Consider the following 26,543-nt stretch of genomic DNA (forward strand, 5'->3'; position numbering starts at 1 on the left):
GATATTCTTATCTAGACACTGAAAGAACACCTGACCCTGCTGCAAATGTCTTGTTAAGTGAGGGGGAGGGGAGTTTATCTGAGATGGCAAAGTGGAAAAGAGAAGGAGCCCAGCAACATAAAGACATCTAATAGTCACCAAATTAAATAGAATGAACTAGCCAGGGAGCCACTCCAGCGTAGGCTTCTTGCTAACATAAAAAATTTTTTTTAACTCTTAAGAAAGTATTCAAGAATGATTACACAGAGAGTCCAGAATGAAGTAATTGAAACATTCAAACTAAGGTTAAATTATGTTATTCACACTTCAGGGATAATACAAATTATGTCCTGAAATTAACATCCCATTAAAGCTTTCAACAAATTACTATAAGGAATCAGCAACCCTTTTCTCAAATTTTACCAGTTTCACTTTTTTTTTTTTTTTTTTTTGAGACGGAGTCTCCCTCTATCGCCCGGGCTGGAATGCAGTGGCGCAATCTCGGCTCGCTGCAACCTCCACCTCCCAGGTTCAAGCAATTCTTCTGCCTCAGCCTCCCAAGTAGCTGGGACTACAGGGTTGTGCCACCATGGCCAGCTAATTTTTGTATTTTTAGTAGAGATGGGCTTTCACTGTGTTGGCCAGGTTGGTTTTGAACTCCTGACCTCATGATCTGCCCACCTTAGCCTCCCAAAGTGTTGGGATTACAGGCGTGAGCCACGCGCCTGGCCACCATCTCACTTTTAAGGGACATTAAGTATGCTGTTCTCGAAAGTCTCCAAGGGAAAAAATAATGATTGACAAGGAAGATATTAACTGGAAGGAACAGTTAACTAGAAGGCATAATGTTGCAATTGCAGCCATGTAGAAAACTGATTTGAATATCCTTCGTGTGTATTTACATACGTGTTCTTGTGTGTTACATATGTATATGTCAGAGATTCCTGTGCCCCAAAAGACAAAAGTCACCTTTCAGAGAGTGTCATCCTTCTGTGTATATGAGTCCTCTCCCAGGAACCTGGAAACTTTGGTCCACTGGTGAGGTTATACACGGTCGTGGGCTCCCTACCTCCTTGATAACCACAGAGGACACAAAAACAGCAAGGCCCCATTTAAAGAAAAGAAAATGAATGACTATCTTCCATTTTGCAACAGCCATCATACATAAATCTTGTAGTTCTTCAAAAAAAAAAAAAACATTTTCTCATGTGGATAAGCCTTTACTCTCTGGCTAGGTGCTATATCTCGTCTACCGCCTCCACCCCACCGAGGTGGGATATCTTGGAGCAGAGGTGCTTAGAGATCATAAGTGGATTCAAAGACTCCCTGATTTGTTTGTGATGGGTTAAGTAAGTGAAGTTTTGTCTAAAAACTTGGGGTCACCAGAAAGGAAGTTACAGTCTGGCCCATGGGCATGACTTCCTCCAGGCCCCTCAGGAAGAAATTTAGAACAACGAACGGAGGTCAGATTTCAGTCCTCAGTTCCCCTGCATCTGAAGTCTACATGCCAGTAGATCCACCTCGGGGGGGTCCAGGTTTCTGAAAACAACTCAGATACATGTGCTAAGATGTTGAGACCTGTAATTCCAGCTACTTGAGAGGCTGAAGATGGAGGATCGCCTGGGCCCAGGAGGTCGAGGCTGCAGTGAGCCCTGATAGTGCCACTGCACAAAGTGAGACTCTTTGCACAAGGTGAGCTACCATGCCCGGCCAACTATTTGTGTATTTAAAAATTGATCTAGGGGATACTAATCTTTTTTCTTTCTTTCTTTTTGTTTTTATGGAGACTCACTCTGTCACCCAGGCTGGAATGCAGTGGTGTGATCTCAGCTCATTGTAACCTCTGCCTCCTGGGTTCAAGAGATTCAGCGATCCTCATGCCTCAGCCTCCCAAGTAGCTGGGATTACAGGCGCCCACCACCACATCCAGCTAGTTTTTATATTTTTAGTAGAGACGGGATTTCACCATGTTGGCCAGGATGGTCTCCAACTCCTGATCTCAGGTAATCCACCCACGTCGGCCTCCCAAAGTGCTGAGATTACAGGCATGAGCCACCGTGCCCAGCCTAGAAGGTTCTTTTCATCCCTTTTTGCCTTCCCTGATCTCTTACAACTGAGTTAGGTGCCCCTGGCAGACACTTTTTGTTTTTTGTTTTGTTTTGTCTTTAGAAATGGGTTCTCACTTTGTTGCGCAGGCTGGATTCAAACTCCTGGGCTCAAGATCCTCCTGTTTCAGCCTCCCTCACATTCGGTCCATAGCATCCAGAAATAATGTTTAACCAGTGATCTGAGCATCCCTTGGCCCAGTCAATTTGACACAAAAAACTAACCATCATGTATGTCTAGCAAAGGCAGCATGCTTCCAGAGTCAGTCACTGTAGGGCAGCTTCCCATTTGGCAAGCTGAGTTCAGGTCATGACAGAAGTATCAGCTACCTTGGCAGTCCAGTTCCATGGAATGGATTTAGAAATTGTTACTATAAATCCAGCCCAGGTTAGTTTCATCTCATAATTCTGTAAGTCACTAATAACCTATAAACTTCTCCCTTCCCTTCCCTTCCCTTCCTTTCCCTTCCCTTCCCTTCCTTTCCCTGCCCTTCCCTGCCCTTCCCTTCCCTGCCCTTCCCTGCCCTGCCCTCCCCTCCCCTCTCCTCCCCTCCCCTCTCCTCCCCTCTCTCTCTTTCTCTCTCTTTTTCCCTCCCTCCCTCCCTCCTTTCGTTCCTTCCTTCTCTTTCTCTCTCTCCTTTTCTTTCCTTTTTTTTTTTTTTGAGACAGGGTCTTGCTCTGTCACCCAGGCTGCAGTGTAATGGCTCAATCACAGCTCACTGCAGCCTTGCCACCCTGGTAAGCCCCTTTCTTTTTAAACTAGCTAAAGCAGATACTGCAGCCAAACTGATATACCTTCCTTACACGTGGGGGTGACTTTATGACCCAGTTCTGGCAATAAAATATCAGTGGAAGCAGCCAGGCACGGTGGCTCATGCCTGTAATCCCAGCACCTTGGTAGGTGGAGGCGGGCAGATCACGAGGTCAGGAGATCAGACCATCCTGGCTATAACACAGTGAAACCCTGTCTCTACTAAAAATACAAAAAATTAGCCAGGCGTGGTGGCAGGCGCCTGTAGTCCCAGCTACTGGGGAGGTTGAGGCAGGAGAATGGCGTGAACCTGGGAGGCGGAGCTTGCAGTGAGCAGAGATTGAGCCACTGCACTCCAGCCTGGGCGACAGAGCGAGACTCCATCTCAAAAAAAAAAAAAAAAAAAAAAAAAATATATATATATATATATTTGTGGACCAACCGATGATTGATGAACAAAGGCACTGAAGCATGAAATAGCTGTGTGTGTGTGCATGTGTTTACTAATAATTAAAATGTAAAATAGGAAGTGGTGGAGGGCAGTGACATAGGAAGAGGGTTCATAAATCAAGTTAAGGGGTTAGACTTCATCCTTAGATCATGGGATACCACTGAAGGGATTTGAGCAAGTATTTTACATCTTCAGGTTTGCATTTTTTGATAGGTTACTTGGGTGCAGCCAATACTGAAGGCTGGGAAAACAGTCAAGGCTACAAATTATAAGGTAAAAACTATGAATACCTGCAATAATTATTCTTATATACGTTTACAAATGTAAGAATATCAGTAGGGATTTTGTTTTTTGTTTTTTTTGAGAGGGAGTCTTGCTCTGCTGCCCAGGCTGGAGTGCAGTGGCTCAGTCTCGGCTCAGTGCAACCTCCGCCTCCCCAGGTTCAAGCGATTCTCCTGCCTCAGCCTCGAGTAGCTGAAATTACAGGCTCCTGCCACCATGCCCAGCTAATTTTTTGTATTTTTAGTAGAGATGGGGTTTCACTGTGTTAGCCAGGCTGGTCTCGAACTCCTTACCTCATGATCCACCCGCCTCGGCCTCTCAAAGTGCTAGGATTACAGGTGTGAGCCACTGCACCCAGCCTGGTAGGGAAATTTTTTAACATGGCATTGCTAAGTCAGAGTGTGTACACTTACAATAGTGGGAGATACTGTCAAATTACATTTAAAAGAGCTTATACTCCCAACAGTACAACAGTCTTCATTTCCTCACCTCCACTAATGATGAGTATTTTTTGTTTGTATCATTGACAGGTGAAATATGTTCTTCCATTGCTTTTTAAATGTGTATTTCTTAATTATGCCTGAACTTGTGTATCTTTTCATAAATATCCCTCCCTCCCTCCCTCCCTCCCTCCCTCCCTCCCTCCCTCCCTCCCTCCCTCCCTTCCTTCCTTCCTTCCTTCCTCAGATTCTCATTCTATCACCCAGGCTGAAGTGCAGCGGGACAATCTCAGCTCACTGCAACCTCCTCCCCCTGGGTTCAAGTGATTCTCTTGCCTCAGCCTGCCGAGTAGCTGGGATTACAGAAGCCTGCCAACATTCATGGCTAACTTTTGTATTTTCAGTAGGGACGGGGGTCCTTGTTGGCCATGTTGGTCACGAACTCCTGACCTCAAGTGATCTGCCCACCTCAGCCTCCCAAAGTGCTGGGATTACAGGCGTGAGCCACCGTGCCCGGCCCTGTTTGGTTTCTTTCTATGAACTGCTGTTTCTTACCATTTGTGGAAGTTTTTCTCTTTTCTTTTTATTTTTTGGTGAGGGAGGAGGGACAGTCTCACTCTGTCGCCTAGGCTGGAGTGCAGTGGCTCGATCTTGGCTCCAATTTGTGCAAGCTTCTACTAGTTGTTGGTGTTTTGCTTTTTTGAAATCTGAGAACTGATTTTATGTAAAGAGATTCACTGCTTTATCATGTGCTGTGATTTTTTCCTCTGGCTTGTGTTTTGTCTTTCGACCTTGTCTTTTGTTTTGTGAATTTATTTTTATGTAGTCAAAATTAGCCATCTTTCCCTTTAAGGCAGCTTGCGGGTTTTTGTGTCATGCTTCACCTTGCATGTTTAACTCTTCATCAAATGGAGATGATGAGCCAGGGAGGACACACCTGCCTACACTTGCACTGAGCTGCCTACACGTACTTTCTCAGCTATTATTTCATATCAACTTTGTGAGCTAAGGGGAATAGGGCAAAAGGCAAGAGAAATGTATTGAGAACAAACCCTATACCAAGTGCTTACCACAGTGAGAGACCTGTAGCAAAGGACAGTGTTTTCCAACCAAACTAGGGGTGCAAACTCAAGTACTTTAAGCATCCAGGCAGTAACGGAGCAGGTAGTTTAGGAAAGGAACCAGGCTCTCAGAGCCATACTGCCTGGGCCTGAATCTGGGCTCTGATTAGCTGGACAATACTGGGCAAGTTTCTTAGACTCTTTCCTAATCCATTTGCAAAGGTCCAGGAAGGTCCTCAGTATCACCACAGTCATTTTGGTGTGTTCTAAACTATATATAAGGTCAAATAAGTTGGAATACTGAGCAATTAGGTTGTAAATTGTTGATGCAGATAGTTCATCTCTACTATATAATTGGGCTAAAATGTCCATACCATGACTGGAATGTGAGGAAAATAACGTAGCTTTATGTCTTGTATCATCTTGTTCTAGAATCCCCACTCCTTAAGAGGAAAACCACCTGCCAAACAGATCCCTTTTGATGTTAGTCTCTGTTCATTAAATATTCAGCCAAGTAAAAGATGAAGCTCTATCAGTGCTGTTTACACTCAATGGGCTTCCTGCCTGCCCTTCTCCATCCATCCCTAGATGGCTTCAGGGAGCAGTTGTGAATCAAAAGGACATGGAGGGAGGGACTGTAGGCTCCCATGCTGTCTGTCCTCTGGGTCTAGACTGCACTGACATAGTGTCTGTCACCACCTGGTCCCTCAGGGTCATGCTGGCACCCACTGCTGAGATCCTGTGTCCTGCTTACAATCTCCCCTTTTGGGGGCCATGTACTCTGTGGCCTCCCGTGTTCTGGCATCCTGGCCTGAGCACTCTCAGCAGCTTGTGACCTGTGGCAGCCTGCAGTGTGGGGCTGCCCTCAGGACCCTCCCTCAGCCATTGCTCATCTTGCCTGCCTGGGGTGTGGCTCTGGACAGAATCCAGAGCTTTGTCAGGCTTTGTCTAGAGAACTGTGGCAAGGTCAGCCCTTGTCTCCAATTCCTCACTGCCCCACGCTTCCCTGTTCTTCCCAAGGTGGACACCAGTGGAGGCTGACACCTCCACTATCTCTCAGTGCTTTGGCCTCCCATCTCTGTTAGCACCTTTAGTAAAACTCCATTTATAGACCTCCAATCTTGGCACTTATACACAGAGGGCAGCTTTTGGAACTTAGAATTCGATTTTCTCTCTTCATAAAGTATGAAATTTAAGTCTATTATCTTGCTTGCTAGAGACTCTCAAAGTTATTTTTGCATTTTCATTTCTTTTTTGTTGAGATGGAGTTTTGCTCTCGTCACCCAGGCTGGAGGGCAATGGTGCTCTCTCTACTCACTGCAACCTCTGCCTCCTGGGTTCAAGTGATTCTCCAGCCTCAGTCTCCCAAGTAGCTGGGATTATAGGCACCCGCCACCACTCCCAGGTAATTCTTGTATTTTTAGTAGAGACGGAGTTTCACCATGTTGGCCAGGCTGGTTTCGAACTCCTGACCGTAGGTGGTCCATCCACCTTGGCCTCCCAAAGTACTGGGATTACAGGCATGAGCCACTGCGTCCAGTCTATTTTTGTATTTTCAAAGGCGTATGGTGACTTCGCCTTTGGCCCTTAAGTCAATGAGTTAGGGACGCTCAGGGCCACAGATCAGTTTAGTAATTAAAAATATATTATCTCCTCTCTCCTCTAAACTGCTGCATGCCCTAAGGATATTTACTTACATGAGAGTCCCTAACTCAGCCTGTAATCCCAGCACTTTGGGAGGCCAAGGTATGTGGATCACTTGAGGTCAGGAGTTTGAGACCAGGCTGGCCAACATGGTGAAACCCCGTTTCTATTAATAGGACAAAAATTAGCCAGGTTTGGTGGTGTGTGCTTGTAATCCCACTACTCAGGAGGCTGAGGCAGGAGAATAACTTTAACCTGGGAGGCAGAGGTTGCAGTGAACCCAGATTGTGCCACTGCACTTCAGCCTGGGTGACAGAGTAAAACTGTTTCTCAAAAAAAAAAAAAGTCCCCAACTCATCACCTATTAAGAAGTAGAAACTAAGTCTTTTGGTAGGATCTATTTCTTCTTCGACCCCTTCTTACCTTCCCTTTTCCTCTTCCTCAAGTTTGATTAAACCTCTATCTTGAAAAATAAGCTCTTACCTCCCACCACTGAACCATACTGTCCATTCCGGCAGGAAGCTCTACTTCCTGTCAACAAAGAAAAGGAATGTGCTAATGTAAGCAAAGTGTGTATCCCTAGAGTGGCCACAAGTCTGGGTGGGGCTCGCATAGGTTAGGGGAAGAGGAGAGACCAGTAGTCATTGCTTACGGCAAGTTTTCTGCCTTCTGTTAAGCCAGTTCCGCTACCACCATCACCCTAGACATTGTCCAGTGTCCAGTTTCTGGCACTGGCTGACTGGAGAGGAAAATAGACCACCTGGGCCCAATCTTCATTACAGCAGGTGTGGCTGCTCTCTGGACCTCTCAGACCGAGTGTGGCTCAGCACTGGCAGCTTTTGTTGTTCTGGTTTGGTTCTAAAGTCAGGTCTCCTCTTTGAGTCAGTCTCTCCTGTGTGTCCCTATAACCACACACCTATAGCAGGACTGGACACTGGTGGAACCGGCCTCTTCTTTCTAAATGGGGGATCTGAAAATAGCTTCACACCTTTCCTCCTCTCTTGACTTGCTTGCCTCTGCCATTGCATACTATTATTTTTACTTGATTGTAGCCCATGTTTCAAGATGACTCTGGTACAGGGTCTTATGGCTGCAAGGTGGTACAGATGTTCTACACACAGAGTAGGGACAATCTTGCATATGCCTACTTTTTAAAAATACAGCTTAATTAAAAAAATTTTTTTTTTCTCCTGAGACAGGGTCTTACTGTCTCCTAGGCTGGAGTGCAGTGGCACAATGATGGCTCACTGCAGCCTCCACCTCCTGCGCTAAGGTAGAAGCAATCCTTCTACCTTAGTCTCCCGAGTAGCTGGGACCACAGGCACATGCCACCATGCCCGGCTAATTTTTAAATTTTTTTGTAGAGATGGGTTCTTGCTACATTGCCCAGGCTGGTCTTGAACTCTTGGTCTCAAGTGATCCTTCTGTCTCAGCCTCCCAAAGTGCTGGGATTACAGGCACTGCACCTGGCCTTAAAAAATGTTTTGTTCCACATCATATATCCATCTACATAAACAATTAAGCTACCTTGACCAGGCACAGTGGTTCATGCCTGTAATTCCAGCACTTTGGGAGACTGAGGCGAGCAGAACACTTGGGGTCAGGAGTTCAAGACCAGTCTGGCCAACATGGTGAAAGCCTATCTCTACTAAAAACACAAAAATTAGCTGAGCATGGTGGCGGGTGCCTGTAGTCCCAGCCACTCAGGAGGCTGAAGCAAAAGAATCGCTTGAACCGGGAGGTGGAGGTTGCAATGAGCCGAGATGGTACCACTGCACTCCAGCCTGGGCAACAGAGGGAAACTCTGTCTCAAAAAAACAACCAACCAAAAAAACCAGAGTTAAGCTACTTTATAATAGCACACATTTAACATTTTTAAGTTAGTGATTTCAGAGTCTATCTGAAAGTAAAAATGGTTACAATAAATTTTTCTTTAGACATCACATTGCTTGAAATGGCCCCCAGTTTCTAATGGCTAAAAAAAATGGAGATGAGTGATTAAAGTTCATCCCCAGGACATATTTCTTGGCCCTGGGAGGGCAGGAATGCATGAAATAATTAAGTAACATTCATATACACAAGAAATGACTACTGACATAATCTTTAATAGTTAGGATTATTCTTCAGTTTATTATTTAAAACCTTATGACAGCTAAAATGCTAAGGTATAATTTATAATGAAAGCATTTGAGTGATTGAGGTATGTTTCACTGAGCTGGTTTGTCCTATGAGTTGAAATTGAGACTTGTATAAACATTAAAAGGGAAACCTTTCCCAGATTTATGTAGTTAGGTAAGAATACTTAATGTCCCTCACTCCCAACTGTGCTGCAGTGCCATCTGTGCAGTGCTCAGAGTCTAAAGGCAGCAAATCTACAGGATTTAAGGAACATTTATTTTTCAGTACAACAGCTGCCTATAAGACCACCAGCTAGCATTACATAACAAAAGTACATATTATCTTTGAGATACACAACTTTACAGTATTTTCCTAGTGCTTTTAAAATTTTACAATCTTAGCTTTTGAGTTCTTTTAAAATGACAATAACAAAAACAAAATGAAAAAATCAAAAGTGCATGCATCAGAGAAAAACAGCAATACTATACTGTGTCTTACACCATCTGGGAAATTAGGTAACAATCACATCCTCTAGCCATAATAGGCTGGAGTGCAGTGGCATGATCATGGCTCACTGCAGCCTCAATCTCCTAGGCTCAGGCAATCCTCTCACCTCAGCCTCCTGAGTAGCTGGTACTACAGACACACACACCAAGCCCTGCTAATTTTTTTGTATTTTTAGTAGAGAAGGGAAGGGTTTCACCATGTTGCCCAGGCTGGTCTTGAACTTCTGACCTCAAGTGATCCTCCCACCCTGGCTTCCCAAAGTGCTGGGATTACAGGCATGAGCCACCTTGCCTGGCCACCAGCAATGATTTTAAAAAACTCGGCTGGACGTGGTGGCTGATGCCTGTAATCCCAGCACTTTGGGAGGCCGAGGTGGGTGGGAGATTGAGACCACCCTGGCTAACATGGTGACACACCGTCTCTACTAAAAATACAAAAAAATCAGCCGGGAGTGGTGGCAGGCACCTGTAGTCCCAGCTATTTGGGAGGCTGATGCAGGAGAATGGCGTGAGCCTGGGAGGCGGAGCTTGCAGTGAGCCGAGATTGCGCCACCGCACTCCAGCCTGGGCGACACAGCGAGACTCTGTCTCAAAAAACAAAACAAAACAAAAAACAAACAAACAAAATCATTAATTTGTCACCAGGTTAAGACAGAATCTGCTAGTGCTAGAGGAGTCAAAGTTCATAGCTTTTCAAATAAAATACACAATTGATATAATTTGTAGTAACCCACACGTAAAAAGAAAAGAGCATTTAGATTAAGCCATCTCTCAAAATATCTACTATATAAATTAAGATCAGAAGCAGTCTGATTTGTGGTTTCTTCTCCCTGCCAGCTAATAATAACAATATGATTATACATAGAGCCAACAAGCCACTTGTCTTATCGTGTCATAACAAATATAAATCATGTGTTCATTTCTAAGTGAATCATGTTGGCTGGCCACTGTAAAGAGATGTTCTGTGTATATTAGATTATTTCCTCAGCGGTGGCTCATGCCTGTAATCACAGTTGTTTGGGAGGCTGAGGTGGGTGGATCACTTGAGGCCAGGAGTTTGAGAACAGCTGGGGTCACATGGCAAAACCCCATCTCTAACCAAAATACAAAAATTAGCTGGGAATGGTGGCGCACCTCTGTAATCCCAGCTACTCCGGAAGCTGAGGCAGGAGAATCCCTTGAACCTGGGAGGTGGAGGTTGTAGTGAGCTGAGATCTCGCCACTGCACTCCAGCCTAGGCAGCAGAATGAGACTCCATCTCGAAAAACAACAGAGGCTGGGCGCTGTGGCTTGCGCCTGTAATCCCAGCACTTTGGGAGGCCGAGGCAAGCGGATCACTTGAGGTCAGGAATTTGAGACCAGCCTGGCCAACATGTTGAAACCCTGTCTCCTACTAAAAATACAAAAGTTAAGTGGGCATGGTGGTACATGCCTGTAGTCCCACTTACTCAGGAGGCTGAGGGGCACGAGAATCGCTTGAACCCAAGAGGTGGAGGTTGCAGTGAATGCAGATTGTGCCACTGCACTCTAGCCTGGGAAACAGTGAGACTCTGTCTCAAAAAAAAAAAAAAAAAGACAGCATGGTAAAAAAGAAGCTAACACCAAGCAGGCATCTATCACCTAAAAAGATTTTCAAAAGTACCTTCAGTGTTTGTTAAATATCCAAAGAGAGAAACGTAAATTTAACAGACTAATTTTCAAATTAGTACTTTATTTTTATAATACCTCTTATCATGACCATTCACCATTAAAGCATTAAAACAGCATATTCCTTTGAATCTTCGAGTGAAAATACACAATTTCTCCTCTGTAATTTTCCAACCTACCAAAACCTATCATCATATCTAGCAATTTAATAAAATGTTATGAAAATCTGTAACAAATACACTTCTTTGGCATTAAAACGACTTATAACTGGATGAGAAGAATTAAAAAGCAATACCATCAAAGGCAAAGCTCTACTAACTATTTAACAGGATGACTTAGAAGTCTAATTATTCAACATAGTTTTTTCCCCAGTTAAATGCTTTAAAAACTAGCCAAACTAATAAATCTTAAGAATTATTAGCAAGAAAACCATTTTTCTGAAATTCTTGCTGTTAAATGTAGTGTTTACAATTCAGTTTGGGGTAACTTTAAAGAAGTTTTGATTTCATTCCTTAGGATAAAGATTCTTTTTAGCACTTCTTATGTCAATAACTTATAATAGTGAATGGCTGAATCCAAATCTCATTTTACTTTTTATTTTTCCATGTTATATGAGTAGGTAAATATGTTTACAAATATTTAAATATACAAGTACTTTTCTACATATTAATATGTAGAGAACTTCTATTATATATCTTTCTTGCAAAAAGATATGCTTCTGTCACATTATGAGTATATTCACATTAAAACAATAAAACTAGGTCAGGCATGGTGGCTCTTGCCTATAATCCCAACACTTTGGGAGGTGAGGCGGGAGGATTTTTTGAGCCAGGATTTCAAGACTAGCCTAGGCAACACAGTGAGACCCCATCTCTACAAAAAATAAAATAATTAGCCAGGTGTGGTGACATGCACCTACATTGTGAACTCTGCTGTCCGCTGACACCTGGTCTTCTGTTCACACTGGACTGCAGGGATTCCCAGTGCCTTCCACAAGTTGCAAACACAGTAAGATACAGAATAACCCTCTAGGAAGATGGCCAAACCCTGTCCTCTGAGCAAACCATTTCTAATACTCCAAACAAGTTTTCTAAGAGGGAAAAATAACTACTTATTGAATTTATTGCATCTTCATATTACTGCAACAGTTTTCTTCAACTGAAGTGGCATCTTAGACCAACTTAAGCACAGTATGGTTTTCACAAAAAAGGAATACTGGTATATTATAAACACAGATTTTATCTTTTTAAACTAGGAAGTCTGCACCAATAGATATGAACTTTTCTGTTTGTAATAGATACACTATAGCAATGTGTGCATTCTTTAGCTACATACACAATTGTTTGCTTTCATGTGACTTCTTTTTTCTAATAATTTCTCTTGTACTATATAGTAGTGACTCTCACACTGAACAGATAAGCTGTGTGTTTTATATAACACTGATTATTTCATTCCACATTTAGACAGATAAACCTGAACATCCAACTATGGGTTCACATGTAAATTTTCAGAAATTTTGTTATGTCTCACATAATAAATATAGAATTATGTCATAGTATTTAAAAACAATAGCCACCACTTCTACCAGCCCCCACCAGGGGACAGCCTAAGGCTGTGAGTCTGTTGGAGTGTTGTCATTATTTGTTTTTTCTCCAGAAACAGAATGCTTCAGAAACTGACCAGTAGCACCGATGTACAATCTTGATCGCATGGGCCATTTCTGAAAAAGATTATTTCAACAAGAATTCAAAAGTTAATATCTGTGACATATATTAACGTGGTCTACAATGTTAAAGATTGGAAACAGCCCAATGCAAATGCAATATTATGTAGCTAATAACAATTATAAGTATGAAGTACAAGGAACAACATGAAAAAATGTTTATTAATGCTCAGTAAAAAACAAAAATATACTCAGACTTTGATTAAAATTTTAGAAGTAATATGTGTGCTTATGGATAAGAACTGCAAGAAATCATGAAAAATAAATATAAAGTGCAGAAAAATATATCTGCCTGTAATGTTTTAATTTCAAACTAAACCTAAAACAAAATTAAGCCTAAAACTAGATCCTTGGCTTTAAAAATATTTTTTAAAGTCCCAGTTTTAGTATATGTGCTGCCGAAGTGAGCACTATATTTTAAAAAGTTCTACGTGGTATTATGTGTCTACACGTATCAAAGGACCACAGTGAAAAGTGTCAACTATCTATACATGTTCTTTTTTTTTTTTTTTTTTTTGAGACAGAGTCTTGCTCTGTCACCCAGGCTGGAGTGCAGTGGCACGATCTCGGTTCACTGCAACCTCCATCTCCTGGGTTCAAGCGATTCTCCTGCCTCAGCCTCCTGAGTAGCTAGGATTATAGGCGCCTACGACCACGCCTGGCTAATTTTTGTATTTTTAGCAGAGACAGGGTTTTACCACATTGGCCAGGCTGGTCTTGAACTCCTGACCTCAAGAGATCACCTGCCTCAGCCTCCCAAAGTGCTGGGATTACAGGCATGAGCCACCAAGCCCAGCCCCATCTATGCATCTTATCTAGCTAAAAACAGTATCTAGAAGTCATAAATATTAGAATATTTGGTATTATACTAAGAGAACATCCCGATTAAATGTCTGTCTGTATTGACATCATCTAGCTCTAACCTTTTGGTAATCATCATATTTGAATTACTGATGGTGATTTTTCTAAATTCATCTTTATGATGGGCAATCTCTCAAACAATATAATTTATTGCCAGACAGACATAATGATGAAAAAACATATTACATGAGTAGTTCTTTCAGAATAAAACTCTTTTTGGAAGGAGGCAGGTGTCATATAATCAGTTAAGTTCTAAGATCCTTAGAATACTACTTTTATTTTTTTAATACAGAGATGGACTTAAAAAAAAAAAAAAAAGCAACTCCTAAAGGTCAGCAATCTGGTCCCATACTCTCCAGGGAGCAAGTGCTGCCTTATGTAAGGAGGCTACCTATCTTCATCAGCGAACACACACAGGCCAGCTGCTAGTTACATAGCACCATAATATGTTTTTAAATGCCTGGCAGATAATCCACAGTGCTCAAATAGAGGTACAATTATTAACACGCCAAAGAACATTAAGAGCTCTGGGTTCGCAACCCAAGTTGCATATGAGACTCACCCAGAGAGCTTTAAATAAATACTGATGGCCAAGTCACACCCCAGAACAATTAAGTCAGAATGGACTATTAATTCTGTTACAGAGTTAAAAGAATGTAAGTAGAGTTAGATCTTAGATGGAATAATAATATAAACTCTCATTACACTTGTGAGCACAGTTATTTTCACCTAAACTTGGACTCCAAATGTAAAACATAGCCATAAAGAATAAGTGGGCATGTGATACTATCTGGAAAGTTTTGTTCTGTGGCAACCAACCAAAGTCCTAATTTTTATTTTTTTATTATATTATTATTTATGAGACAGGGTCTCATTCTGCTGCACAAGCTGGAGTGGCAGTAGTGTGATCATGGCTCACTGCAGCCTAAACCTGCTGGGCTCATGCAATCTTCCTGCCTCAGCTTCCTGAGTTAGGACTACAGGTGGCTGCCACCACGCTGGGCTAATTAAAAACTTGTTTTTTTGTTTGTTTATTTACTTGTTTTTGCAGAGGCAGAGTCTCACTATGTTGCTTTGAGTTCGAGGGTGGTCTTGAACTACTGGGCTCAAGTGATCCTCCTGCCTCAGCCTCCCAAAGTGCTGGGATTATAGGTGTGAGCCACCATGCCTGGACTCAATTTTTAAAAATAATACATATGCATTCCTATACATCCTAGGTGTACCATTGTCAGTGATCCTGTTCCTGGGATCTTTTACAAAGATAAACTAATGTGTTTTTTATTTTTATTTTTTTTTGAGATGGAGTCTTGCTCTGTCACCCAGGCTGGAGTGCAGTGGCGTGATCTTGGCTCACTGCAACCTCGGCCTCCAGGGTTCAAGTGATTCTCCTGCCTTAGCCTCCCAAGTAGCTGAGATTACAGGCATGTGCCACCATGCCCAGCTAATTTTTGTATTTTTAGTAGACATGGGGTTTTGCCATGTTGGCCAGGCTGGTCTCGAACTCCTGACCTCAAGTGATCTGCCTACCTCAGCCTCCCAAAGTGCTGGGATTACAGTGTAAGCCACCACGCCCAGCCAAACCAATATGTTTTAGAAACTGGAGTGAGGTTTATCTGATGTATCAAGATCTGGCATTGTTATATCAGACTGAAGTCCTTCATTATACTGAAGATCCCAATGCTGTAGTGTTTGTGTCCCTCCAAAATGCCCATGTTGAAGCTCTTACCTCCAAGGTGATGGGATTTAGAGACAAGGCCTTTGGGAGGTAAAAAGAGTTAGATTAGGTCATGAGGCACTAATACCCATTTAAGAAGAGGAAAATCGGGCCAGGGCAGTGGCTCATGCCTATAAGCCTAGCACTTTGGGAGACTGAGGCGGGCAGATCACGAGGTCAAGAGATCAAGACCATCCTGGGCAACATGGGAATTGCTTCAACCCAGGAGGTAGAGGTTGCAGTGAGTCGAGATCGCACCACCACACTCCAGCCTGACGACAGAGCAAGACTCCGTCTCAAAAAAAAAGGTTGGATGTGGTGGCTCATGCCTGTAATCCCAGTACTTTGGGAGGCCGAGGTGGGTGGATCACCTGAGGTCAGGGGTTCAAGACCAGCCTGGCCAACATGGTGAAACCCCGTCTCTACCAAAAATACAAATATTAGCTGGGTGTGGTGGTGGGTGTCTGTAATCCCAGCTACTTGGGAGGCTGAGGCAGAAGAATCACTTGAACCCAGGGGGCAGAGGTTGCAGTGAGCTGAGATTGCACCACTGCACTCCAGCCTGGGTGACAGAACGAGACTCTATCTCAAAAAACAACAACAACAAAAAGCACTTAGTTTAAATAAGTGACTCAAAAATAACAAAACCCTGTTATCTATTTTTTTTCAATTATTGTTTACCTATCATAGACAATGATTATAAAATAAGGAGCACGATAATAAAGTCATTTGTGTTTTTCTGCCAGTGTAGAGATCTGAAATATATTCCTGTTTCTTAGACAATCACTGCCTTTTGGGCAGCTGATGCTGATGGAAATAAATTGCTCATACCCCACAGGGATTAAAAACTGCCATTTCAGGCTATGCACCAGGTTCCCAGTCTCTTAAACTTCCAGTTTCATTTGAGATGTTTGTTCTTTTTTTTTGAGACAGGGTCGTGCTCAGTTGCCCAGGCATGCAGTGGTGCAATGTAGCCACAATCTCTTGGGCTCAAGCAGTCCTCTCGCATAAGCCTCCCCAGTAGCTGGGACTACAGGTGCACACACCACAGCCACCTAATTTTTAAAATTCTTAGTAGAGAGGAAGTCTTGCTATGAAATGCTCTTAAAGTAAATCCCCAACAGTGGTAATGTGCTAACAATACTGATAATAAGGACTGTGATTCAAAATAATGACCTTGAAATATTTGTTAAAAAGCTTCGATCATCAGGGTAAGACCTAACACTATGTTGTAAGGCAGAAAAATGAAGTCATTTTAGAACACTTTTTCCTAAATAATAGTTTATAATGAGCCTTTAGTTAACCATAAAAGTACAAATAGGATATTTTAATTAATTTCACATTAATCAAAGGTAGACAATGTTTAAACATTTTGGTAGTGTCTGTAAAATAATGTGTTAACAGTTAACAGGCGGTTTCAATTATGAACATAACAGCTCTTTCCTCTGAACTTCCGTAGCACATAATTATAGTTCTTTTATGGAAAATGTAACATTCTCCCTTCCAGTACTGTTGTTTCTTTGTTGTTGTCTCAATAATATGTTCATATAGGAAAGGGACTGAGTCTTACTGTGTTCACTCCCCTAAAATACTGCTTTGCACACAGTAAGAATTCAATAAATGTTTGATTTTAAAATATGCTTGATTTTAGTCACTTGTTCAAGCAACATTAATTTCATTTAAAAAAAAACTTTGGCTTTGTATCATCTCTAGAGTTGTCTTTTAAAATATTCAATTAAAACAATCAATATTTACAAATAAAAAGTTATGATTATAAAAACATTTGGTACATGAATCAAGTGCAAAAAGACGCTTGCTATGCTTATTGTTACATGGAAATGACGCTTCTAACATTATTCATTCAAAAAAAGCATTCCAAGAAAAAATAAGATGAAAAGCATCTTGACTTCTCATTCTGAATTATATCTCCCATAAAGTATTTAACAGATGCTCTTTGTATTACAATCTACTTAATGTTAAAATAAACTTCCTTAGAGTATATGCAAATGTCAAGTCAAAAGAAATCTAATATTAATGGTATATTTGAATAGCAATCTAATGAACACGGTAATACAGAACCCCTTAATAATGACTTTTCTGCTGAGATTATAAACTTACAAATGAGATAAGGTATATCATAATTATAAATAATATTTCATGTCTTCATATTTAATATTGAAATGATTTAAGTCTATCATTATGATTATATTTGCAAAGTAAATTTTGTTAAACCTTACCACAGAATTGTAAGTTCAGTTAATATCAGAGGGTGTGCTTTACCACACTGAATAATTTATTGAACACTGATATACTTAAAGCTAAGTCTCAAGTATTAACTTTGCATTTGTGTGTGTGTGTGTGTGTGCGTGTGCGCGAGTGTGGCCAAATATTTCAGGGTGATGAAGCCAAAACTCTGAAAATTTAGGTTTAGTAAATAATGAGATGATGCATTTGGAACAGAAAGATTAGTGTAAGGTTTCAAAACAATCAAATTTAGAAGAAGAGGATGATGCAAAAACCGACTACTGCAATAGGTAACGAAGCATAATCATATATACCATGTTAAGTAAAAATTTTACCTATATGTAAAGAAATTACGCAAAATGGATTCTCTTGTCTAATTTTGTACATTACAGACTTTGGATTTAGTAATCAATTCACTCAACACACATGCCAATCTATTGCGAACGTATTTAAAAACACTGTAGTTTTTTCTAATACTTTTGGTAGCTGTCAAGTATATGATATTTAACCTTTATTTAAACGGACTGAAATTTTACTCCATAGAGATGCAGAACGGTCTCATTTGCTCTTACTAGTTTTACCAAAAAATTTCAACAGTGTTTTCCTCGAATCACTTAGGGCCATTACTCCAGTGAAATCTTTCAAATATCCCATAAAAATCAATGAAAGCGTAATTATGTAAATAAAAGATGCTTTAAAACTCTCAGAAGGTCATAATACAACTCAGATATTAAACATTATCAGGATGTGCAACCAAGCCCCCATTTCTCACCTTGGAAGGCACACAAATCCTTCAGAGGCATCCTGTAAGGGGCCTGCGAGACTCTTACTCAAGCCACCCCGGCTTTAAACGCCTCACCCGCCACCTGCGAAAGGCGAAGGAGCAGCCTCTCGCGGCGAGGACCTTGCCACCAGTACCCTCGCAGGCCGAGGTCGTTCTCCCGGTCGGCTTCCCGTCTCACCCGAAAAGGAATGAGAGCATCTACCCAAGACAGTGACTGGCAGGGCGGATCAAGGTGTCCTGGTCTCCGCCCCAGCCCCGCGGTGCGCCCCCGCCCGCTTACCTTGACCGGGTGCAGGTAGCCATCGCCGCGCAGGGCGCCCAACCCGGGGTCCGCCGCCGCCGCCTCGGCGTTGTCCTGCAGGCTGCGGGTGAGGTGCGCGATGTAGGTGGTGGCCAGCAGCAGCACGTCCAACTTGGACAGCTTGGTGTCGGGCGGCACGGACGGCAGCGTGCGCTGCAGCTCCAGGAAGGCGTGCCGCAGGGTCTGTACCCGGCTGCGCTCCCGTGCCGCATTAGCCGCCGCCGGCCGCCCGCTCCCGGAACGCGCACCGCCCCCGGGGCCCGCCGGCCCCGGCCCGGTCAGCCGGGTACTCGAGTCGCGGATGGCGGCGGCCAGGGGCGCGGGCTCTGCTCTGACGCTGAGAGGGCTGCCCGCGGGGCGGTCGCGGTCCATGGCAGCTTCCCGCGCCGCGCGCGCTGCAAAGGACCGAAGGTGCGGTGAGGCCGGGGGTGGTCGGGCTTAACCTGAGAGGCGCAGCCCCCTGGTTCTCCCCGTGCGCCCACTAGCAGCCCAACGGCGCTGAGGGCGCTCTAAAGAGAGCTCGTTTTGCCTGGGGAGAGTTTTGCCTCCCGATGTCTGGGGCGAATTGCGGGGCTCTGCAGTTCTTGGGCTTCCTAGAAGGATGAAGAGAGGCGCGGTGCCGGCTTTGCTTTTCAGGGGCAAATTAAGCGAAAGGTCTACTCTACCCGGGAAGAAAGATTTCGGAAGCTCAGCTCGGGATCGGCACTCGTTCGCGATTCGGTGACTTTATCCAACCCGGCGCGCACTAGAGGTGGCGCGGCTCCTCTTCGCCGACGCCGCGGAAAACCACGGCTCACCAGCCGCCCTCGGCCTTTCACACCAGGGGGGATTTCTGCCCGAGGAGTGGGGGACCTTTAGCCTCACCTCGGAGTAATCACCCGCCACCGTTCCAAGCCCAAGAGCCGCACAGTACGCGTCTGACGGGCCCCTCACCTTTCCTGGAGCAGCTGAGTGGAGCTCCGCTCTGCTGTGCGGCGGGAGAGGGGCGTGGAGCAGGGCCTGTGTGGCTAGGACCGCACTGGTCACGCCATCCTCGTCCGGCCGAAGCCCAAATTGACGGCTGCTTCCAACTCACGCTGGCCGTGACTTTTATGCGGGCGCCCCGCGGCTCCGGCCGGCTACGGCAGGTCGGGCGGAGGGCCTGACCCACCGGAGGGGCTACACCAGGGGCTGAAGCGGCTTAGAGGGTCATTAATCAAACCGCCCAGTGGGGCAGGCTCAGGGGGCGGGGCGTCCTCCTGGCCCCGCCCCTCGGTTCAGCGCCTCACTCTGCTTTTCCCGAGGCGCCTCGCTGAGGGCGGTGTGTGGAGAGTCTGGGGTGTCGGCTGCCGGCTGCGGTGGGGCAGGGCTGGAGGCCACGGGTGAGGCCTGTGGTTAACCTCGCGCTGCCGAGGTCCTACCTCCTCGGGTCCTGTCTGATTCCAGGCCGCTTCCAGCTGAGGCGGGAACGTTGCCGTTTGGTTGAGCGTGTCTTTTAGGCTCTGTGAGGAAAAGTCGAGCGCGCCACATCGAGGCGCTAGCCGTTTATTCTACCACAAGGTAAAAGATTCATACTGTCCTAGTTACCCTAAAGCTGGGAGATACACTGCACTTCCTACCAGACCCCGAATGCTCCCGCTGTCTGTAATTCTTTAAGAAATTCCCAGAGCAGGCAGCCCTTGAATCGTGGGCGCTTCTCCCCGGGGACGCGGACCTTGCTGACTGCCCCCGCTGCACCCGCGGGGGCCACCGCTCTTTAATTATTTGGACATTCTTTTCTGGTTTTGCTCTTGTGGACCCACGAGAAGCGTGACTTGCAGCGAGGTAGGACCCGATCCCAGCCTTCTTTAGAAAGCCGGCACTGCGCCCCAAGGCCTGTTCAGAGTCGCCCCAGAAAGCCCTGGGCCCCCGGCCGCCCCAGTCCGCAGCGGTTTCTGCAGGTCCTGGACCCCGTCGCCTTCGTAGGTGAAATCTGAGTACTTTCCAACAACATAATTGGAACACACTCGAAACAATGCCTGCAATTCGCAGAGTAGGACATTTTCTGTTTTTGTGTTTGAGACAGGGTCTCTGTCGCCCAGGCTGGAGTGCAGTAGTGCCATCTCGGCTCACCTCAGCCTCCAACTTTTGGGCTCAAGCCAAGAGCAGGATATTTTCTTATATTCTTTGGGGTCAATCGGAATATCAAATTTAAAATGGCACTGAAGAAACCGCGCTCTTGTGTATGCACCATCATTTAATACTTTCCAGTAGATTTCTAAGTTGGAACTACTATAACCAAGTCGTCAGCAGTCCTGGTGGCACTATTTGGATGTACTGGTCCACAAATTAAGTACATTAGTGAGTCAGAATGGTACTTAGGCTTTCATCTCAATTCCCACCCAATAACTGTAATTAGATTTACACTTTAGAAAGAAGCACACCAAAATTCTATTGATTCAAAAAGAGGTTTGGTGCAGTGGCTCATGTCTGTAGTCCCAGCTACCCCGAAGGCTGAGACGGGAGGATCTCGTGAGCCCAGGAGGTTGAGGCTGCAGTGAGCTGTGATCGCGCCATTGAAGGGGCTTCTATTGCTGAATGAAAAAGTACATATTTTCCCAGTAAATTGTATGTAATGAGGAATAAAGCGACTAGATCCCTGAATTCACAGGCGGAAAGCAATGTTTCAGATTCTATAAAGCAGCAAATCAAACAATAACTTAAAAGTTTTTCTATGTGAGATACCATAAAGCTACAAACCCACAAAAGATAGTGTTGCCTAGTCCTATAAGGTTAAAAACAAAATCAAACATTTCCTGTCACTTGAGGCTGAATTTACTCATTTTCCGCAAACAAATTTTCTTTTTCTTTGGGGTTATGGAAAAGGTGAGGTTCATGCACATCATTTTTTGTCAGCAAGCTTTCAGATTGCTTCAAAGAGAGATTCCTGTATTTATAGAGGGGGAAAAAGCATTAAATTAAAACAATGAAAGTATCCCCAAAAGGTAGCAAACATATAGAATCTAGGGCACAATAACAATATTAAAGGCTAATGATTAGTCACCAAACTGTGTGAATCTTGTTGGGCTTTAAAAAGGAAGCAGAAAAAAAGATTTTCCTCTTGATGTAGCGAAGAATGTAAAAAATCTGTGATTTGTGAGAGGTATGGAAATAATATTAGAGGAAAGGTGGACCAGGTCTAAGATGAGGCAAATTTGAGGTGTCTGGGGCTTCTTATATTTTGCACCCAGATTGTCCTTATAATGCGATATAATCACACATATCAATTTATTCCATATTGTTTTTAATATATAAATGTTTTATATGTATATAAAGCAGTAGATTAATTGGTACTTTTTTCACCTTTCAACTATTTCCCTCATTATTTAAATTGTAATTTACATAGTTAAATTCACCCTTTTCAGTGTAAATTCACCCAGTTCAGCAAGCTTTCATAAACATGTCTTATAACCATCAATGCAATAAAGATATAGAACATTAATTCTCCAAAATTATCTTGTGCTGACCCTTTGCAGTCCACCCTTTCTCCCACCTCCAGTTTCTGGCAACTGCTAATCTGTTTTCTGTCTCTGTAGTTTGCCTTTGCTAGAAAGTCATACAAATAGAAGCATATTATATAGTATGTAACCTTTTGAGTCTGCTTTCTTTCACTTAGCATAATGCTTTTGAGATCCATGTTGTTGAGTATATCACTAGTTCATTCCTTTGTATTGCTGAATAGTATTCCATGGTATAGATGTACCACAGTTTGTTTATCCATTCCTCAGATGAAAACCTTTGGAACTGCAGTGAGTTGAGATTGCGCCACTGCACTCCAGCCTGGGCGACAGAATGAGACTCTGTCTCAAAAAAAAAAAAAAGAAAGAAAACCTTTGGATTGTTTCCAGGTTTTGGTGATTATGAATAATATTATAAATGTTCAGGTACAGGTTTTTGTGAGTATACGTTTTCATTTCACTTGGGAAAATAACCAGGAGTGAACCACTAGCTGCTAGATGTGTTAAATGTATGTTTACCTTTTTTTTGTTTTTTTTTTTTGGAGGAGGCTCTCGTTCTGTCACCCAGGCTGGAGTGCAGTGGTGCGATCATAGCTCACTGTAGGCTTGAACTCTGGGGCTCAAGTGATCCTCCAAGTGATCCTCCCACCCTAGCCTCCCAAGTAGCTGTAACTACAGGCATGTACCACCATGCCCAGCTTAATGTTATAAGAATATGTCAAACTGTCTGGGTACAGTGGTTCACATCTGTAATCCTAGCACTTTGGGAGGCTGAGGTGGGAGGATTGTTTAAGTATAAGAGTTTGAGACCAGCCTGGACAGTATAGTGAAATCTGGTCTGTACAAAAAAGTTTTTTTTTTTTTTTTTTTTGAGACGGAGTCTTGCTCTGCCGCCCAGGCTGGAGTGCAGTGGCCGGGTCTCAGCTCACTGCAAGCTCCGCCTCCTGGGTTTACGCCATTCTCCTGCCTCAGCCTCCCAAGCAGCTGGGACTACAGGCGCCCGCCATGTCGCCCGGCTAGTTTTTTTTTTTGTATTTTTTAGTAGAGACGGGGTTTCACCATGTTAGCCAGGATGGTCTCGATCTCCTGACCTCGTGATCCGCCCGTCTCGGCCTCCCAAAGTGCTGGGATTACAGGCTTGAGCCACCGCGCCCGGCCACAAAAAAGTTTAAAAAATTACATAGGCGTGGTGGAACACGCCTGTAGTCTCAGCTACTCAGAAAGCTGGGGCAGGAGGATTGCTTGAACACAGAAGGTTGAGGCTGCAGTGAGCTGTGTTTGAGCCACTGCACTCCAGCCTGGGCAACAAAGTGAGACCCTGTCTCTCAAAAGATAAGTACATAAATAAAATAATATGTTAAACTACTGTCCAAAGTGTCTGTACTATTTTTGCATTCCAGCCAGTAGTACACAAGAGTTCCAGCTGCTCCATATCCTAGCCAGCATTACCAGCTTTTGTTTTTTCTTTTTATCCATTCTAGTACATGTTATTTTTTAAGAAAAAATTAAATATTTAAAAATCAGATGATTTCGTAATCGAGATATCTCACTTGCCAGCTAGTGTGATGCATGTCCATCTGGCCACACCATTGTGGAGCTGAATAGCTACAGTTGCCTTTAGTTGGACATGTGCTTTCCAGTTCACCTTAGTCACCTCCTCACCTGTTCTCATTTATTAACTTCCTGTTCCTAAGGGTGGTTTTGTTTGAGAGTCCCCAGCAGAGTACTTGAGAGGTTGGCTATTGGAGTCAGTGAGCTGTGTTCAAGTCCTAGCTCTGCTCATGGCAATTGTGTGACCTTGGGTCCTTCTGATTGTACCTCTCCAAGACTCATTTTCCCATCTATAAAATGGGGCTTATAGTATTCTTAAAAGACTTCCACTGTCTTTTAAAATTTGTTTGGATAGGCCGGGCCCCGTGGTTCACGCCTGTAATCCCAGCACTTTGGGAGGCCCAGATGGGCGGATCACGAGATCAGGAGAGAGAGACCATCCTGGCTAACACGGTGAAACCCTGTCTCTACTAAAAATACAAAAAATTAGCCGGCTTGGTGGCCGGCGCCTGTAGTCCCAGCTACTCGGGAGGCTGAGACAGGAGAATGGCATGAACCCGGGAGGTGGAGCTTGCAGTGAGCTGAGATTGCACCACTGCACTCCAGCCTGGGCGACAGAGCGAGACTCCGTCTCCAAAAGATAAAAATAAATAAAAAAAAAATAAATAAATAAAAATTTGTTTGGATAATGAAGCGTCAGCTTTCAAAATATAGGCATTTTAAAATGGAAAATAATTCTTTTGAATTAGGTCTTATATAACTCTTGTTCACAGAGTAAACCATTGACAGAAGTCACAAAAACTAGCTTGTTTTAACTAAAACTAGTCTGTTTTAACTAAAAAAAGTTTTTGTTTTTTGAGATAAGGTCTTGCTCTGTCGCCCAGTCTGGAGTGCAGTGGCACAATCGTGACTCACTGTAGTCTCAACCTCCTGGGCTCAAGCAATTCTCTTACCTTAGCCTCCCAAGTAGCTGGGACTACAGAGATGTGTTACTACACCTGAATTTTTTTTTCTTATGGAGATGAGGTCTCACTATGTTGCCCAGGCTGGTTTCGAACTCCTGGCCTCAAGCAATCCTCTCTCCTTCCTCAGCTTCCCAAAGTGCTGGAATTATAGGCATGAGCCACCTCACCCAGCCTAAAAAAACTATATTGCTTACCACTATTGTGCTTTTTTTGGGAAGGAGGGGAGTATCTTAATTTGAAAATGGTTCTTTGAGAACTGCAAATCCAAATATTAACATTATACCTATATTACTGACACACATAAGCTTATTTTTGCATATAAATTAAAGACTGTTATGTTTAACAAAGCAAAATTTGCAAGTGAGTTTATATAACATAATTCCAGAGTTTTGTGACTAAAAGTATCTGAGTTTTAAAAATTCTTTCCTAAGTACATAGATCTGTTGTTACAACTGTTCAAACAACCTTAACAGTGGTGAAGGAAGGTTGTTTTGACTGTTATTCAAGTTCACTTTTTAATTCAAAGAAATCTAATGCTTCCATATTCTAACAAAGGGTACTAGGTATTTTATAAATAGTTAATATACAGTGAATATTTCCTGTGAATTATGGGCCCCAGTGATTTGTATTCCTTAAAGGTATCTGAAATTAAGGGCATTTTTACCCAGCTAGAAAGTTATTATTTTTACATTAACAAAAGAGATTGATTGACTTTATTAACATTGCTTGGGTTTGAAAGATAGTTAAATAATCAAGTAACAATTTGTTTTTTATTGTATGGTGCTACAGAGTATTTTCAGTGGATTTTATATGCAATATATAAATGCATTTAATGTCTATTTTAAAATTACTAAGGCTCAAGCACCTCCTAGCATGTTTGCAAAGAGAGGAAACATCTGTCAGAAGTATTTACTGTGACAAACACAGAAAGAAGCAATAATGTGTACCTTTTTGTTTGTTTAATACCATATTTTAAAAAATTGAACAGTGAAGGCATTTGTTCAGAATCAGCCTTTAAATAAAAAATAGTTTTGACCTAATCGTTAATTAAAGTATACATTGATAGTATCAAGTTCAGTTTGAGGGTCAAAAACAACGTCAATGAGTCTGACTTTTTCCTCCCAGTAGGGAAAGGAGGCTTGTATAAATATACATGAGCACAGATTGCATGCATTTATAAAAGAAGTGGAAAACATTCCCCTGTCTCTGGACAGATGTTGCTTCACTGGCTCCACATATGATACAGGCACAGCCCCCAGTGTGTAGAACCCTAAAGGAGTGTGGGGCACATACCTTTAGCTTTTTGGAAGATGCACTGTAAGCTTATTTCCACCTCTGAGCAGGCTCCCCACCTTGAATATTAAATATAGAGTGTAGGGACATGTCTGCTGATGCCAGCTCATTCTTTCCCTTAAAGTAATTAAGGCAAGGGGTAGTTTTAATCAATGTTCTAGAAACTAAAAATCTGTTATTTGTGTTTGGGCTGAGTATTTTGTTTTTAACACTTTACTGACCTTCTAGCTTTATTTTCATTATCTCCTAGATTTATGTTATATTACTAAAATTAGCAAAAGGCATGCCCTGATAATCTATATCAAGGGTTTGATGAAACTGTAATGTATTTGATTACCTTTTATTAAAGAGAGGTAGAACTGATAATCTCATTTAATACAGATTAAATCTTTTGATATACTAAAACAATATTTTGGCATACCTAAGGTGAAATTATTGCCTGAGGAAATAATAAGCATTTAAACATTTATTTAATACTTTTTCACAGGATAAAATTGAAGACTCAGGATTGAACATAATTGGCTTCACTTGATGGTGGCTGAGGCAGGACATTCTTATGTTCTCACAGAACCCTTCTGGTTTGCTGGCTTCATTTAGGATAGCCTATCTTTGCAGTACATAATAGTTTGTATTTTTAAAAATGCATT

General features: G+C 43.0%; 2 protein-coding genes across 5 annotated transcripts in view; both read right to left on the reverse strand.

The window, feature by feature from the left end:
* Positions 1 to 11,028: 11,028 nt before the first annotated feature.
* TCF24 (transcription factor 24) lies at positions 11,029 to 19,009 on the reverse strand. Its single transcript, XM_033202410.1, has 2 exons — positions 18,591 to 19,009; positions 11,029 to 12,704 (listed from the first exon to the last, which is right to left on the reverse strand). Exons 1-2 carry the CDS (start codon positions 18,981 to 18,983, stop codon positions 12,591 to 12,593), a joined length of 507 nt encoding a protein of 168 aa, XP_033058301.1. The 5' UTR covers positions 18,984 to 19,009; the 3' UTR covers positions 11,029 to 12,590.
* Positions 19,010 to 20,772: 1,763 nt separating this feature from the next.
* The window catches only part of PPP1R42 (protein phosphatase 1 regulatory subunit 42), a 66,159-nt gene continuing 60,388 nt past the window's right edge, over positions 20,773 to 26,543 (reverse strand). For 3 of the 4 annotated variants that reach the window (XM_033202248.1, XM_033202249.1, XM_033202250.1), the window contains one exon: positions 20,773 to 21,516. In XM_033202248.1, the coding sequence (XP_033058139.1) occupies positions 21,405 to 21,516 (112 nt within the window). In that variant the 3' untranslated portion in view covers positions 20,773 to 21,404. Of the gene's footprint in view, positions 21,517 to 21,543; positions 22,430 to 26,543 lie in introns of those variants that run through there. The other variant, XM_033202251.1, reaches the window with a different exon arrangement.

Source organism: Trachypithecus francoisi, unplaced genomic scaffold (assembly GCF_009764315.1).
Source record: "Trachypithecus francoisi isolate TF-2019V2 unplaced genomic scaffold, Tfra_2.0 Lachesis_group7, whole genome shotgun sequence".
NCBI lineage: Eukaryota > Metazoa > Chordata > Mammalia > Primates > Cercopithecidae > Trachypithecus > Trachypithecus francoisi.

Coding starts and splice junctions, on each gene's coding strand:
- TCF24 (XM_033202410.1), bottom strand. CDS start 18,983: ATGGACCGCGACCGCCCCGCGGGCAGCCCTCTCAGCGTCAGAGCAGAG. Junction 12,705..18,590: donor GCTACCTGCACCCGGTCAAG/GTAAGCGGGCGG, acceptor AATCTTTTTCAG/AAATGGCCCATGCGATCAAG.